Raw genomic sequence first — 13,648 nt, 5'->3', positions numbered from 1 at the left:
GTGGCGCCGCTACGGCCCGGGAGAGCCAATGTGGGGCGGTGCTACAGCCCGGTGCTGGGAGCCGCTTCGAGTGGGCGGCGCAAAGGCCCGAGAGGAAGCAGAGGGCAGGCATTGGGCGGCGCTAAAGCCGGGAGTGGCGCTAGGGCCCAGAGGGAGCCGGCGTAAGGCGGGGGTGGGCTCGCGATCTGTGCCCGCGCGCGGGGTGGGGGGTGAGGGTCTCGCGCTCTAGACTCTGCCTCTCTTAGAGCCGCGCGCCTGGCGGTTGGGGCGGCGGGTCTGGCGCGCGGGGTACGTGTCCCGCTGCAGCGGCTGGTGGGGGCGGCGGGGGCTGCCCCCTCCCCGGCTCGGCGCTGTGAGTGGGCGGAAGATGGCGCTGGGCGGATGGAAATCCTAATGACGGTCTCCAAAATCGCCTCTATCTGTACCATGGTGAGTGAGGGGGCCGGCCGGGCACCCGCGGGGCCTGTGCTGGAGGGAGGTGATATAAGGGGGCCGGGCGCCGGGTGTGAGGGGGAGCCTCCTGGCGAGGCGGGCTCGAGGGGGCGGGTTCTGGGGCGCCTGTGCATGCTTCGCGGAGGGGGGTGGGGGGTGAGCCAGGCACTGAATCGGGGGGTGGGTTTGGAATTGGGACGGACGGTAGCGCGTGCGCTGCGGGGGCGGGTGTGTTGGGAAAAGGCGTGAGGGGGGCGCTTCCTTCCCTTGCAAACAGGTGACACGGGTTATGTTGGGTTCGAAAACCGAGCTCCTCGGAGCGGTGCTTCCTCTCTGCCTGGGTTTTGTGTGTTCATGTAGAAGAGTGTGCCGCTCGCCGTGGGAGGGAGCGAGGGTGGGAATCAAAAACTGGGTGTAGTTAATCGGCTTTAGAGAATGCAGCATTGAGGCAAGCATTAATGGCAATGGGGGTGGGGAAGCGTAATATGGACATATGGTGAAACTTGATTTAAATAACCACACAGGAAACTAGGAATCATTAGTTAACCAGTAGAGAGAAGTCTTTTTCAAAATTGTACTGGAAATCTTGCAGATGCTTTAAAATATTTGCTCAAGCTGGTTTTTATTGAGTATAGGCTTTCTAGAGATCTTGATTTCCCCCCTCCCCCAACTCCGCATCATATTTTTTTTGTCATCAGTAGTTAGTACATAATGCCTCACTAATGTTGTGTGGGCTTGGTTGTCATGTCACAGTGGCAGTCTGGTGCACCCTTGGTTACCCTTAAAAGCTGCATTAGCATCCAGTGTAGTTAGTCTTGTGCAATATGGCACACATACTGGTATGTAGTCTGAACTGTTTGCATCGGTCCAAGTCCTGATGGGAACACATCTTTCAGTGTTTATTTTTAATTGGACTTCATTCTTGATTATTTGTGAAGAAAGAGTTATGAGCACACTAATTGGTGTAATAGAACTTTTCTATCTCTAACTAAAAAAAATTATGAATTTAGTGCTTTTTGAGAGTGCTGAACTTTGAGACCAAGCTATCCTCTAACCTGTAGAAATAATCTCTCCTCAGAAATGAGGCACGTTGGCAGACCATTGTAGGAAATCTTGCATTCCACTCTTCTGTAAAACTGTACTATGAATGAAGGAGCTATGTACACATCTCCTTTTGAGAGCACAAAAATGTGAATTTAGAAGTTAGAGATTGCAGGAGTCGGGAGAGACCTATTGGATCATTCCCTACAGTACTTTCTCTAGGCTTTTTTCTGTCTAGTTATAAACTTCTCAAGCAGTGGGGCTTCCTCCACTTCCCATGGGAGACTGTTCTGCAGTTTTTATGAATTTCTGTATTATTGTCTTAATATATCAAGCAAAAGTTTCAAAGGAGGCCCAAACTATTTTAAATGAATTACTTTCTGTAGCTATGTCAGCTAAAATTGCCAGTAATGGTTGCTAGTCTACTGTAGTGACAGATGTTTGTGGTATGAGAGAGCACACAAAGTACTTTCAGGTAAGCTACTGAACAGTCATCAGGTATGGGTTGGATCTGAACAAGTGATGTAGGAGAGGACTCTACATTCTGTGTTGTCACCTAAGCCATTTTGTTTCAGTTAAATCTCACGATGAACTAAAATATATGTCTATACATAACTAAGACATTTTTACATCGGGTACATATGTTCAGTCATATGGTTTATTAACTCATGATGTGCTTTGGGATAAAGCCGTTATAAAATTTAAAATGAATTTTGAAATGTCTGTGCTTTATTAGGATCTTGGGATAGGACGGCTAGATGAAGATACCCGTTGTAAATTTAAACACAGCAGCTTTACTAGGTAATCTAGGATCTTATTTACAATCATAGTGTAAATTAATGCACACATTATGCTGAAGCTGGTCCCAACAGTATAGTTATAATGCTGAGATAAAAGTTCTTAGTTTAAGGGGTGTTTTAAATCTTTATTTTGTAAAAAAAATTAAAAGTATTCAAAATTTACATTTACAATTTGACTCTTTCATGGTGGCTTGATGAAAATTGGGTTGATACAGAGAGAATAAGGGATAAAGGAGTTAAGGAGAGCTGGCTGTTTCTCAATGGGACAGTAGTGAAGGCATAATTGCAAACTCTTCTGATGCGGAGATAAAATAGGAAGAATAGGAAAAACAACGAGGCGTCCTTGTGGCACCTTAGAGACTAACAAATTTATTTGGGCATAGGCTTTCGTGGGCTAAACCCCACTTCATCAGATACATGGAGTGGAACATACAGTAGGAAACTGTAAATACGCAGCATATGAAAAGATGGGAGTTGCCTTACCAAGTGGGGGATCAGTGCTAACGAGCCAATTCAATTAAGTTGGAAGTGGGCTATTCTCAACAGTTGACAAGAAGGAATGGAAATCACTTTCTTAGTGCCAATGAGTCCAGTGTAAACAAGATGGCCCATTTCAAACAGTTGACAGGAAGGTGTGAGTATTTAGCAAGGGGAAATAAGTTTTTGTAAAGACAATGAGGAGTACTTGTGGCACTTAGAGATTAACAAATTTATTTAGTTTTTGTAGTGACCCATCCACTCCCAGTCTTTATTCAGGCCTAATTTGATGGTGTCCAGTTTGCAAATTAATTCCAGTTCTGCAGTTTCTTGTTGGAATCTGTTTTTGAAGTTTTTTTTGTTGAAGAATTGCCACTTTTAAGTCTGTTTATTGAGTGACCAGGGAGATTGAAGTGTTTTCCTACTGGTTTTTGAATGTTATAATTCCTGATGTCAGATTTGTGTCCATTTATTCTTTTGCGTAGAGACTGTTCGGTTTGGCCAATGTATGTGGCAGAGGTGCATTGCTGGCACATTATGGCATATATCACATTAGTAGATGTGCAGGTGACTGAGGCCCTGATGGTGTGGCTGATGTGGTTAGGTTCTATGATGGTGTCCCTTGAATAGATATATGGACAGAGTTGGCACTGGGGTTTGTTGCAGGGTTTGGTTCCTGGGTTAGTGTTTTTGTTGTGTGGTGTGTAGGTCCTGGTGTATATTTGCTTCAGGTTGGGGTACTGTCTGTAAGCGAGGACTGTTCTGTCTCCCAAGGTCCGTGAGAGTGAGGGATCGTCCTTCAGGATAGGTTGTAGATCCTTGACGATGCGCTGGAGAGGTTTTAGTTGGGGACTGTAGGTGACGGCTAGTGACGTTCTGTTACTTTCTTTGTTGGGCCTGTCTTGTAGTAGGTGACTTCTGGGTACCCTTCTGGCTCTGTCAATCTGATTCTTCACTTCACCAGGTGGGTATTGCAGTTTTAAGAACGATTGAGAGAGATCCTGTAGGTGTTTGTCTCTGTCTGAGGGATTGGAGCAAATGCGGTTGTATCTTAGAGCTTGGCTGTAGACAATGGATTGTGTGATGTGATCTGGATGAAAGCTGGAGGCATGTAGGTAAGTATAGCAGTCAGTAGGTTTCCGGTATAGGGTGGTGGTTATGTGACCATCACTTATTAGCACTGTAGTGTCTAGGAAGTGGATCTCTTGTGTGGACTGGTCCAGGGTGAGGTTGATGGTGAGGTGGAAATTGTTGCAATCCTGGTGGAATTAAGGATTAAGGGCACAAAATGAATTACACCTAGCAAAGGACATAAAAAGCAATAAGAAGAGGTTCCTTAAATACATTTTGATTGAAAGAAAGACAAAGGAAAGTGTAGGTACTCTACTTTCTGGGGACGGCACGCTAATAACTATGACAGCAAGAAGGCTGAGGTGTTTACTGAGTTTAACAAAATAAGCATTAATCTTCACTAGAAAATTAAGGGTGACTGGATACTTAGCACAATATTAACAAGGGGAAAGGAACACATTCCAAAATAGGGAAAAACTAGGTTAAAGAATGTTTAGATAAGTTAGGTATATTCAAGTCAGCAGGGCCTAATGAAATTCACTCTACAGCAGTGGTTCTCAATCTAGGGCCGCCGCTTGTTCAGGGAAAGCCCCTGGCGGGCCGGGCCCGTTTGTTTACCTGCCGTGTCCGCAGGTTCGGCCCATCGCGGCTCTCACTGGCCGCGATTTGCTGTTCCAGGCCAACGGGGGCTGCAGGAAGGGCGGCTAGGAAGTCCCTTGGCCCACGCCGCTTCCCTGCTCTAGAGTACTTAAGGAGCTAGCCAAAGCAATCATGGAACTGTTAGTGATCATCTTTGAGAACTCAGAGGACAGGTGAGATCCCAGAGGACTGGAAAAGGGCAAACCTACTACCTATCTTTAAAAAGGGGGACAAAGAGGACCTGGGGAATCATAAATCAGTCAACTTAACTTCAATACATGGAAAGATAGTGGAATAAATATTAATCAGTTTGTAAGCACCTAGAGGATAATAGGATTATAAGGAATAGTCAATATGGATTTGTCAAGAACAGAGTCACAAACCTAGTGGATAGGGGGAAAGCAATAGACATGATATATCTTGATTTTAGTAAGGCTTTTGACACAGTTCCACATTCTCATAAGATGACTAGGGAAATCTGGTCTAGATAAAATTACTAGAAGGTGGGTGCACAACTGGTTGAAAAATTGTACTCAAAGAGTAGTTATCAATGGTTCGTTGTCTAATTGGGAGGGCTTATCTAATGGGGTCCAACAGGGGTCAGCCCTGAGTGTGGTACTGTAATGCTTCCCAAGAGCATCCAGAATTATGAGGCACCTCGCTTCCACCTGCCTTTAACAAGAGGAAGTCTTGTCTGTGCCTGCTGTGGATCAGCTCCCTGACTCCAACATCCTCTAGCAACATGAGCACTAACTTCCACACCTCAGCAGGCCTGTCTCTGTCTGTGAAGGTTAATGATAGGCTTCCCTTTTGAGCACCCAGGCCCTGGTCCACTGAACACTCTCAGAAGTCTCAGATTTGCTACTCTCAAAGGAATAGCAACACAAGTTTATTAGTTTTAATTCAGGATTGACACTTTTCTTAACACAAATTTAAACTTATTCTTGTTTTCACTATAAATATATCTATTACCAAAGAACAGAGATTTAGATGATAGAAAGTAAGAATATTGGAAACAAATGGTTACATATAAAACAAAATCATAACTCTAGAAAGAGAGTTGAAATTTAACTCACAAGACATTCCTGTCTCCAACAAGATAGCTTACCTTATGTCCTTTCCTCAGCATTTTCAACCAGGATGTCTGAGAACCCCCTTTGATAAGATAAAGCCTGCTGGCACTTGTCTTGGTAGATTGAAGGATGCCAGGGCATCTCTCTGCACCCCAGATAGACCAGACCAGATCTTTTGTCTTCACATGAAAGCAGGGTCTTCTCTCCCCCCCAACCCTAAACCCCCCTCCCTCCCGCTGTTTACTTCTTCCTCTTAGTTTCCTTTTGAAGTCTCCGCAAGCTCTTCATTAGCATTTGACTCAGTATGCTAATAGATTTCTATAATAAGAAACATAATACACAATGGTCCACCAGGGAGATAAATGTCTTCCACCTCCTGTCTGGACAAGTTTGTCTCAAGTCACCCAAAAGTAGCATGCCCTGTCTTTACAAGGCCTACAGAATATAATTTTCAGCATATATAGTTCTTGCACGTTTTCCATATCTACATATCATAAGAGACCTTACATGACCCCTTTTGGTGAATCCAAGGAATTCCAGTTCCCCTATGTATTTCCGTGCCCTCTGCCAGTTGGCAGCAAGAAGTTCATAGGTACTGTTCAGTAGTTTCATTAATTACTTGAATAATGGAGTGGAGAGTATGATTATAAAATTTGTGGATGATACCAAGCTGGGTGGGGTCGCATGGATTTTAGAAGAAAGGATTAGAATTCAGAATGACATTGGCGAATTGGTCTGAAATCAATAAGATGAAATTTAGTAAGGACAAGTACAGCACTTAGCTGTACATTTGACTTTTCCTTCCTAACAAAATGGGGAAAGCTGGCTAGGTGGTAGTACTGCTGAGAAGGATGTGGGGGTTATAGTGGAACACAAATTGATTGAGAGCCAACAGTATGATGCAGCTGTGAAAAAGGCTAATATTCTGGGGTGTATCTACATGAATGTTGTGTGTAAGACACGGGAGGTAATTGTCCTGCTCTGCTCGCCAATGGTGAGGCATCAACTGGAGTACTGTGTCCAGCTCTGGGCTCCATGCTTTAGGAAAGATGTGGATACATTTGAGAGAATTGAGAGGAAAGCAACAAAAATGATAAAAGGTTTAGAAAACCTAATCTATGAGGAAAGGTTAAAAAAAACTAAACATGTTTATTCTTGAGAAAAGAAGACCGAGAGGGGGACCTGACAAGTCTTCAAATATGTTAACAGCTGTTTGAAAGAGGACAGTGATTAGTTGTTCTCCATGTCCGTTAGATATTAGGAAAAACTTTGTAATTTTTAAAGTTAGTTAACCACTGGTATAGGCTTACAAGGGAGGTGATGGAATCCCTATGACTGGAGGTTTTTAAGTACAGGTTAGATAAACACCAGTCATGGATAGTCTAGGTTTACGTGTCCTGCTTCAGTGCAAGGGACTGGATTTGATGACATATGAGAACATAAGAGCGGCCATACTGGGTCAGACAAAAGGTCCATCTAGCCCGGTATCCTGTCTTCCGACAGTGGCCAATGCCAGGTGTCCCAGAGGGAATGAACAGAACAGGTAATCATCAAGTGATCCATCCCCTGTCGCTCATTCCCAGCTTCTGGCAAACAGAGGATAGGGACACCATCCCTACCCATCCTGGCTAATAGCCATTGATGGACCTATCTTCCATGAACTTTTCTAGTTTTTTTTTTTTGTTGATCCCTGTTATAGCCTTGGCCTCTTGAGGTCCCTTCCAGCCATACTTTTTTTATGATTCTATAATAAGTCTTCTAAAATCTCCCCTTTTTGACCCCCCCCCCAAGATTCTCCCCTTTTTTTCAGACCCCTGTAGCGAGCATTCTGGATATGTGCTTTGCTTCTTGTGTGCTGATTACCACAAGATTAGTTATTTATAACTGATCTTGTATTTATAGGTAGTGTTTGTCTGTGTCATGATTTGTGACTCTTTCCCCATAATGGAAAAGAAATGTGCCAAGATGAACATACTGTATTTAATAGTGATGATATAAGATAGCTGTTTGGGGAAGGTGTGTGTGTGTCTCTCACTAACTCTTCACTCCCCCAAAAGATCCTGTAGCCTGGGGGGAAGTTGGGAAAGAGCTGGGGGAGAAGAGACTATACATTCAAATCTGACCTCTATTAACTGTCTTATATTTCCATGCACTTTTTGTTATCCTTCTTATTGACGAAGTCTATGAATCCTAGAAAGCAGTCATCCTGTGTGAACTGCCATCCCGTTTTACAGGTACATTAAAAGAGGTTTCATAAGGTCTCTACAAGCACTGTCAGATATAAAACCCAACCACACTGCCTTTCCAATTGAATGTGCTTTGGTCATCCTATGTCTAAGGGTATGTATTCACTTCAGAGTTACCCAGGTTATTGGCACCTATGTTAGCCTAGCCCAGGTGTCAGTGGCCACACTGTAAAGCTCTGCCCTAATTACTGTGTCCTCACTGGTGCTGCACTCTTCTGTGTGTGTTGTTTGGACTTCTGGGGGTCATATTCTGTGGTTCGTTTGTGTTGTAGAAAGCTGAGCTGCTCTGTGAGTCTTTCCCAGTGAATTGTGGGAGAACTTGTCAGTCCTTTTGGGTGTATGTGAGTAATTGTGAGAAGGCATTTAAGGACTATATGCACTTAAGTGATTTAACTGGCATCCTCGCTGCCAAGTGGGCAGATTACTAGTTCAAGTGAATGCGTAACCGGGGCTGTAACCCACACCCCCAAGCAGTGCCAGCTAACTTGGACTGAATGCATTACTTAACTCATGTGAGAGGTTTTTGTGTGTGCATGGAAGGGGGCTTCAGGCAACACCTGAGTAAGAATAACATAGGCTAATTCTGCAATGAAGCTACATTATCAGAGCTAGTGATAGAATCGAGGAGTTCTGATCTCCAGCATATTTCTGCTCTTTAGCGAACAGTTTTGTAAGCAACTGGGAAACTGTGTGAAATTCTGTGTGTATTCTGGGATTATTTTCCTTGCTGCACATTGTGGGAAATCTACTGAAAGCATCTGGAATTATGGGTGAAATTAGTATATTCCCATGATTCCTCTTCTGGCATCCCATGATACATCTATATTTTATGAGCCAGCACCATTTTCAAAATGCTGTTAGGCAGCATGCAGGGAATGCTGCTGAATGCCATGATCCTGACAGTCAGTAGTAGTTGTAGTAGTACTAATCACAGTTCAGGGTAACAGTACCTGTATTCCCCTCTGCAGTCTAGCAAGGGCTCTGGTAGGTGATTAGTTTTTCAAACCCAAAGCAGGGTTTTTGCCTGTGGTTACTAGTTCATCACAGCTTCAGCTCAGAACAAGCACATTCATGACTCTGACAGTCATTCATTTATATAATTTGGGCCTTTGAAGAGATGGTGAATGGGTAATCAGCCAGACAATGATTTTTCTGCCCAAGGTGAAGCTTCAGAAGGGGGATGGGTCATTTTCATTCCCCTCACCCCAAGTATTTCCTAGGAAATCCATTTCATGTGTATTTTCCCAAAAAGTCCTTTCCTAATGCTGCCCAGAGATTGCATTAGTCACATCTCCTAGAAAAATTACATACAGTTCCACAATAGCACATAAACAGTGGCATTTGTAATTCAATTGACTCCTGAAATCCTTAGTTCAATAAGGTTTAACTTAATTCCATAAGGTTTGTGTAGGATATTGCAGGATATTGTTATATCTGTTACAGTAATTAATGCTGTATTTGTAGTCATGCAGTCAGATGGCTTTGGGAGTCAGCTACTGCGCTGCAGAGCCAATTTGGGTAGAGGAGGATGAAACTGAGCAACTACCGGTGGATGAACTTTTCCTGGGGCAGCTTCACTTGGAGGAGCACCATGTCTGGGCTTGAGAAACGAATTGAGTGGTGTGAAAGCATAGTGCTGGAGACCTGGGATGACCAATAGTTGTGATAGAATTTCAGGATATAGGCCACTTTCCCAGAGATCTGTATGGAACTCACTCACCCCTGAGCTGCTGCAGTAGTGTATGAACATGAGAGTTCTTCTTACCATGGAGAAGTTTGTGACCATCGCCATCTGGAAGCTAACTATACCCAGTTGGTCAGTAGCTAATCAGTTTGGTACTGTTGCGGCTGTTGTCATGGAGATGTGCAGTGCATTAAAGTGCTGATCCCCCAGGTGATAACACTTAGTAGTGCACAGGAGGTTATTGATGGGTTTGCATGGTTGGGGTTCCTGAATTATAATGGGGCCATTAATGAGACCCTTGTGCATATTCTTTTGCCTCCCACACCAGAGTTCATATTCAGAAATGGGTATATCTGAATGGTGCTTCAGATATGGTTGATCACCATGGAAGGTTTGCCAATATTGATGTAAGGTGGTCCTGAAAGATCCATGTTGCTAGGATCTTTAGAAACTCAGACCTGTTTTCTTTAATCAAAACATGTGTCCTCCCAGGACCACTCTGGATGTTAATGGTGGTATGATTCCCATAGTCCTTCTAGGAGACTTAGATTACCCTTGGCTTCCTTGGTGTATGAAGCCTTTAACTGGACATTTGGATAGAGAAAGGGGCTGTTCAGCTATACCCTGAGTTGCTGGAGAAGAACAGTGGAATGTGTATTCAGAATGCTGAAAGGGATATGCTGGTGTCTGATGACTAGGCTGGAGTCTGCTGAGCAATATCTGCCTAATGGGATAACTGTTTCAATGGGAGTGAGCCTCACTGATGGGCAGAGGTGCAGAGACTTTCAGAACATTGTGAACAGCCAGAGAGGCTGGCTCTGAACACTACAGCAAATGGTTAAGGCCAGAGGTGAAAGTAAGCTGGTACGGGCCGGTAAGAAAAGGTGCAGCAGTGTTCCAGCAAGAAAATGGAGCATTCTCTCCCTCTGACTCCTCCTCCTGGCTCCAGCAATATTGAGGGTCCGGGGGCCCGGCTCCACGAATGTTCGGGGCCGGGTCTCCCCCCTGGCCCCACCTGCTGCTCCCCCCGTGCCTCCCCTGAGTGTGGGCTGGCCCTCCTTTGCTGCCCCCGTGCACCTCCCTGGGTCCCCTCCTGTGTCTCTCCCCTGAAGCTCCATGCTTCCTGCCTGCATTAACTGCCACCGCAGGGTCCTAGTGCCCCCCCTCAGTCTGCCCCTCCCCCTCAGATCCTTTCATTTTCCGGTGGGACCCTCCACCAGTACAGCCGCCCCCCCTGCCCGCAGTCACCGCTCTTGCCCCACGTTGGGCAAGGGGCAGCCCCATCCCCCACCCCCAGTGAGGCTACAGTGAGGGGCAGCAGCAGGGGAGGAGGTGTCCATGTGATGGCAGCCCCCCCGGCATGGCACCCACCACAGGGGAGGCGAGGGGGATTCCTGGACCTGAGAGGGGCCCTAGGAGCACGTGCAGTGACAGTGGGGGGGTGAGTGTGCTGCTGGGGGGGAGAAGGGGGTCCCTACCCCAGAGCTCGCTGCTGCCGGTAGGGAGAGGGCTGGGGGGAGTCCTCCTCTCTGGCTCCAGTCCCAGGGCAGCCTGCCTGCACCCCAAACTCATCCCCAGCCCTGCCCCACCCCAGAGCCCACATCCCCAGCCAGAGCCCTCATCCCCCTGCACCCCAACCCTCTGCCTCAGCCCTGAGTCCCCAGCCACACCCTAAATCCACCCCCAGCCTCACCCCACAGCCCTCACCCCTGCACCCCTCCCTCCGCACCCTCTCTTATCCCTAAACTCCCTCCCAGAACCTGCACCCCCTCCCTCCACACTCCCTCCCATCCCCAAACTCCCTCGCAGAGCCTGCACCCCTCCTGCACCCCTGCCCCAGCCCAGGGCCTGTACCCCAGACCTCCTCCCCCACCCAAACTCCCTCCCAGAGCCTTGGGCAGGTGGGGGGTGGAGTTTGGGTGGGGGGGGGCAGAGTTTGGGCAGGGGCAGGTTCTGGGCCCACAACCAAAATTTCTACAAACCTGCCACCCCTGCCAGCAAGAGCTGGTGTGCCATACCCGGGTGGACCGGCTTCCTGAGGCAGCAATTTAAAGGGCTGGAGCCCAGGGCCCTTTAAATTGCTGCCAGAGCCCTGGGGTAGCGGCGGTAGGGCTCGGGTGACAATTTAAAGGGCCCAGGGCTCCTCCCACCGCTGCCGCCCTTTAAATAGCCGCTGGAGACCTGCCGTCGCTACCCCAGGGCTCCAGCAGCAGGGCTCTGGAGACGATTTAAAGGGCCCTGGAGGGTAGCGGCAGCCGGAGCCCCGGGCCCTGCTGCTGGAGCCCCGGGGCTCTGTCGGCAATTTAAAGGGCCCGGGGCTCCACTGCGGTAGCAGCAGCTAGAGCCCCCGGGCCCTTTAAATCACCCCCTTTAAATCGCCCCCGAACCCCAGGGCTCCCAGACACCTCTGCAGCTGGGAGCTCAGGGGGTGATTTAAAGGGCTTGGGGCTCCCAGCTGCTGCTACCACAGCCCTAGCCCCGGGCCCTTTAAATACTGATTTAAAGGGCCTGGGGATTTAAAGGCCACGCCTCTTCTGGTGGAGGCCACGCCCCTCTGCAGGACTCCGGAGTACCGACAAGTCCTTTAAGTTACTTTCACCCCTGGTTAAGGCTGGATGGTCAGGAATGCCTTGTGCTTTTACTTTGAGGCTAGGAGCTGAAGTTGTTAATGCTTTTTTTTGTTTTAACTAAGAAGGTTGTGTGTGACCAGATGCTTAACACACATAATATTAGCAACAAGGGGGAAGGAATATAGGCTAGACTAGGGAAAGAACAGGTTAAAGAATAGTTAGCTGTTAGGGTATGTCTACGCTGCAATGTAAGCCAAGGGTCTTTTGGATTTGAGTCCGGAGTTCTAGCTACTGTTGATAAATGCAAAGTAATGCACATTGGAAAACACAATTCCAACTATACATATAAAGTGATGGGGTCTAAATTAACTGTTACCACTCAAGAAAAAGATCTTGGAGTCATTGTGGATAGTTCCCTAAATAAAATCCACTCAATGTGCAGCAGCAGTCAAAAAAGCGAACCGAATGTTGGGCATCATTAAGAAAGGGATAGATAGTAAGACATAAAATATCATATTGCCTCTATATTAATCAATGGTACACCCACATCTTGAATACTGTGTGCGCCCCATCTCAAAAAAGATATATTGGAATTGGAAAAAGTTCAGAAAAAGGCAACAAAAATGATTAGGGGAATGGAAGGCCTTCTATTTGAGGAGAGAATAATAAGACTGGGACTTTTCAGCTTGGAAAAGAGATGACTAAGGGGGGATATGATAGAGGTCTATAAAATCATGACTGGTGTGGAGAAAGTAAATAAGGAAGTGTTATTTACTCCTTCTCATAATACAAGAACTAGGGGTCACCAAATGAAGTTAATAATCAGCAAGTTTAAAACAAATAAAAGGAAGTATTTCTTCACACAATGCACAGTCAGTCTGTGGAAGTCTTTGTCAGAGGATGTTGTGAAGGCCAAGACTATAACAAGGTTCAAAAAAGAACTAGATAAGTTCATGGAGTATGGGTCCATCAATGGCTATTAGCAATGATGGGCAGGGATGGTGTCCCTATCCTCTGTTTGCCAGAAGCTGGGAATGAGTGACAGGGAATGGATCACTTGATAATTCCCTGTTCTGTTCATTCCCTCTGGGGCACCTGGCATTGGCCATTGTCAGAAGACAGGATATTGGGCTAGATGAACTTTTGGTCTGACCCAGTATGGCCATTCTTATGTTCTTATTATCTCCATTTTACACATGGGAAACTGAGGCACAGAGAAGTGATGTGGCTTGCCCAAGATCATCCAGGCCAGTCTAGTGGTATTTCCACTAAGCTACACAGTTACTATGTGATATCTAAGTGCTTCTCCTGTACATTTTGTTATAGTGGAGCGGTGATAATGGTCATGCTTTGAAATGTTTGCAATGTGTAGTTCCTAACAAGGCTGGTGAGAGAGGCCCAGTTTTGGGCCCCACACTACAAGAAGGATGTGGAAAAATTGGAAAGAATCCAGCAGAAGGCAACAAAAATGATTAGGGGTCTGGAGCACATGACTTATGAGGAGAGGCTGAGGGAACTGGGATTCTTTAGTCTGCAGAAGAGAAGAATGAGGGGGGATTTGATAGCTGCTTTCAACTACCTGAAAGGGAGTTCCAAAGAGGATGGATTTAGACTG

At 46.3% G+C, this 13,648-nt stretch overlaps 1 protein-coding gene across 1 annotated transcript in view; it reads left to right on the top strand.

Moving 5' to 3' along the window:
• Nucleotides 1-201: 201 nt before the first annotated feature.
• Nucleotides 202-13,648, top strand: part of LOC112116912 (ubiquitin carboxyl-terminal hydrolase 12) — a 74,489-nt gene continuing 61,042 nt past the window's right edge. The window contains exon 1 of the mRNA XM_026653565.1: nt 202-429. Within this exon, the coding sequence (XP_026509350.1) occupies nt 382-429 (48 nt within the window). The 5' untranslated portion in view covers nt 202-381. The remainder of the gene's footprint in view (nt 430-13,648) is intronic.

Source organism: Terrapene carolina, unplaced genomic scaffold, assembly GCF_002925995.2.
Source record: "Terrapene carolina triunguis isolate 2854851 unplaced genomic scaffold, T_m_triunguis-2.0 Scaffold141, whole genome shotgun sequence".
NCBI lineage: Eukaryota > Metazoa > Chordata > Testudines > Emydidae > Terrapene > Terrapene triunguis.
Note: the sequence above shows the minus strand (reverse complement) of the source record. Positions and strands in the feature narration are given on the sequence as shown.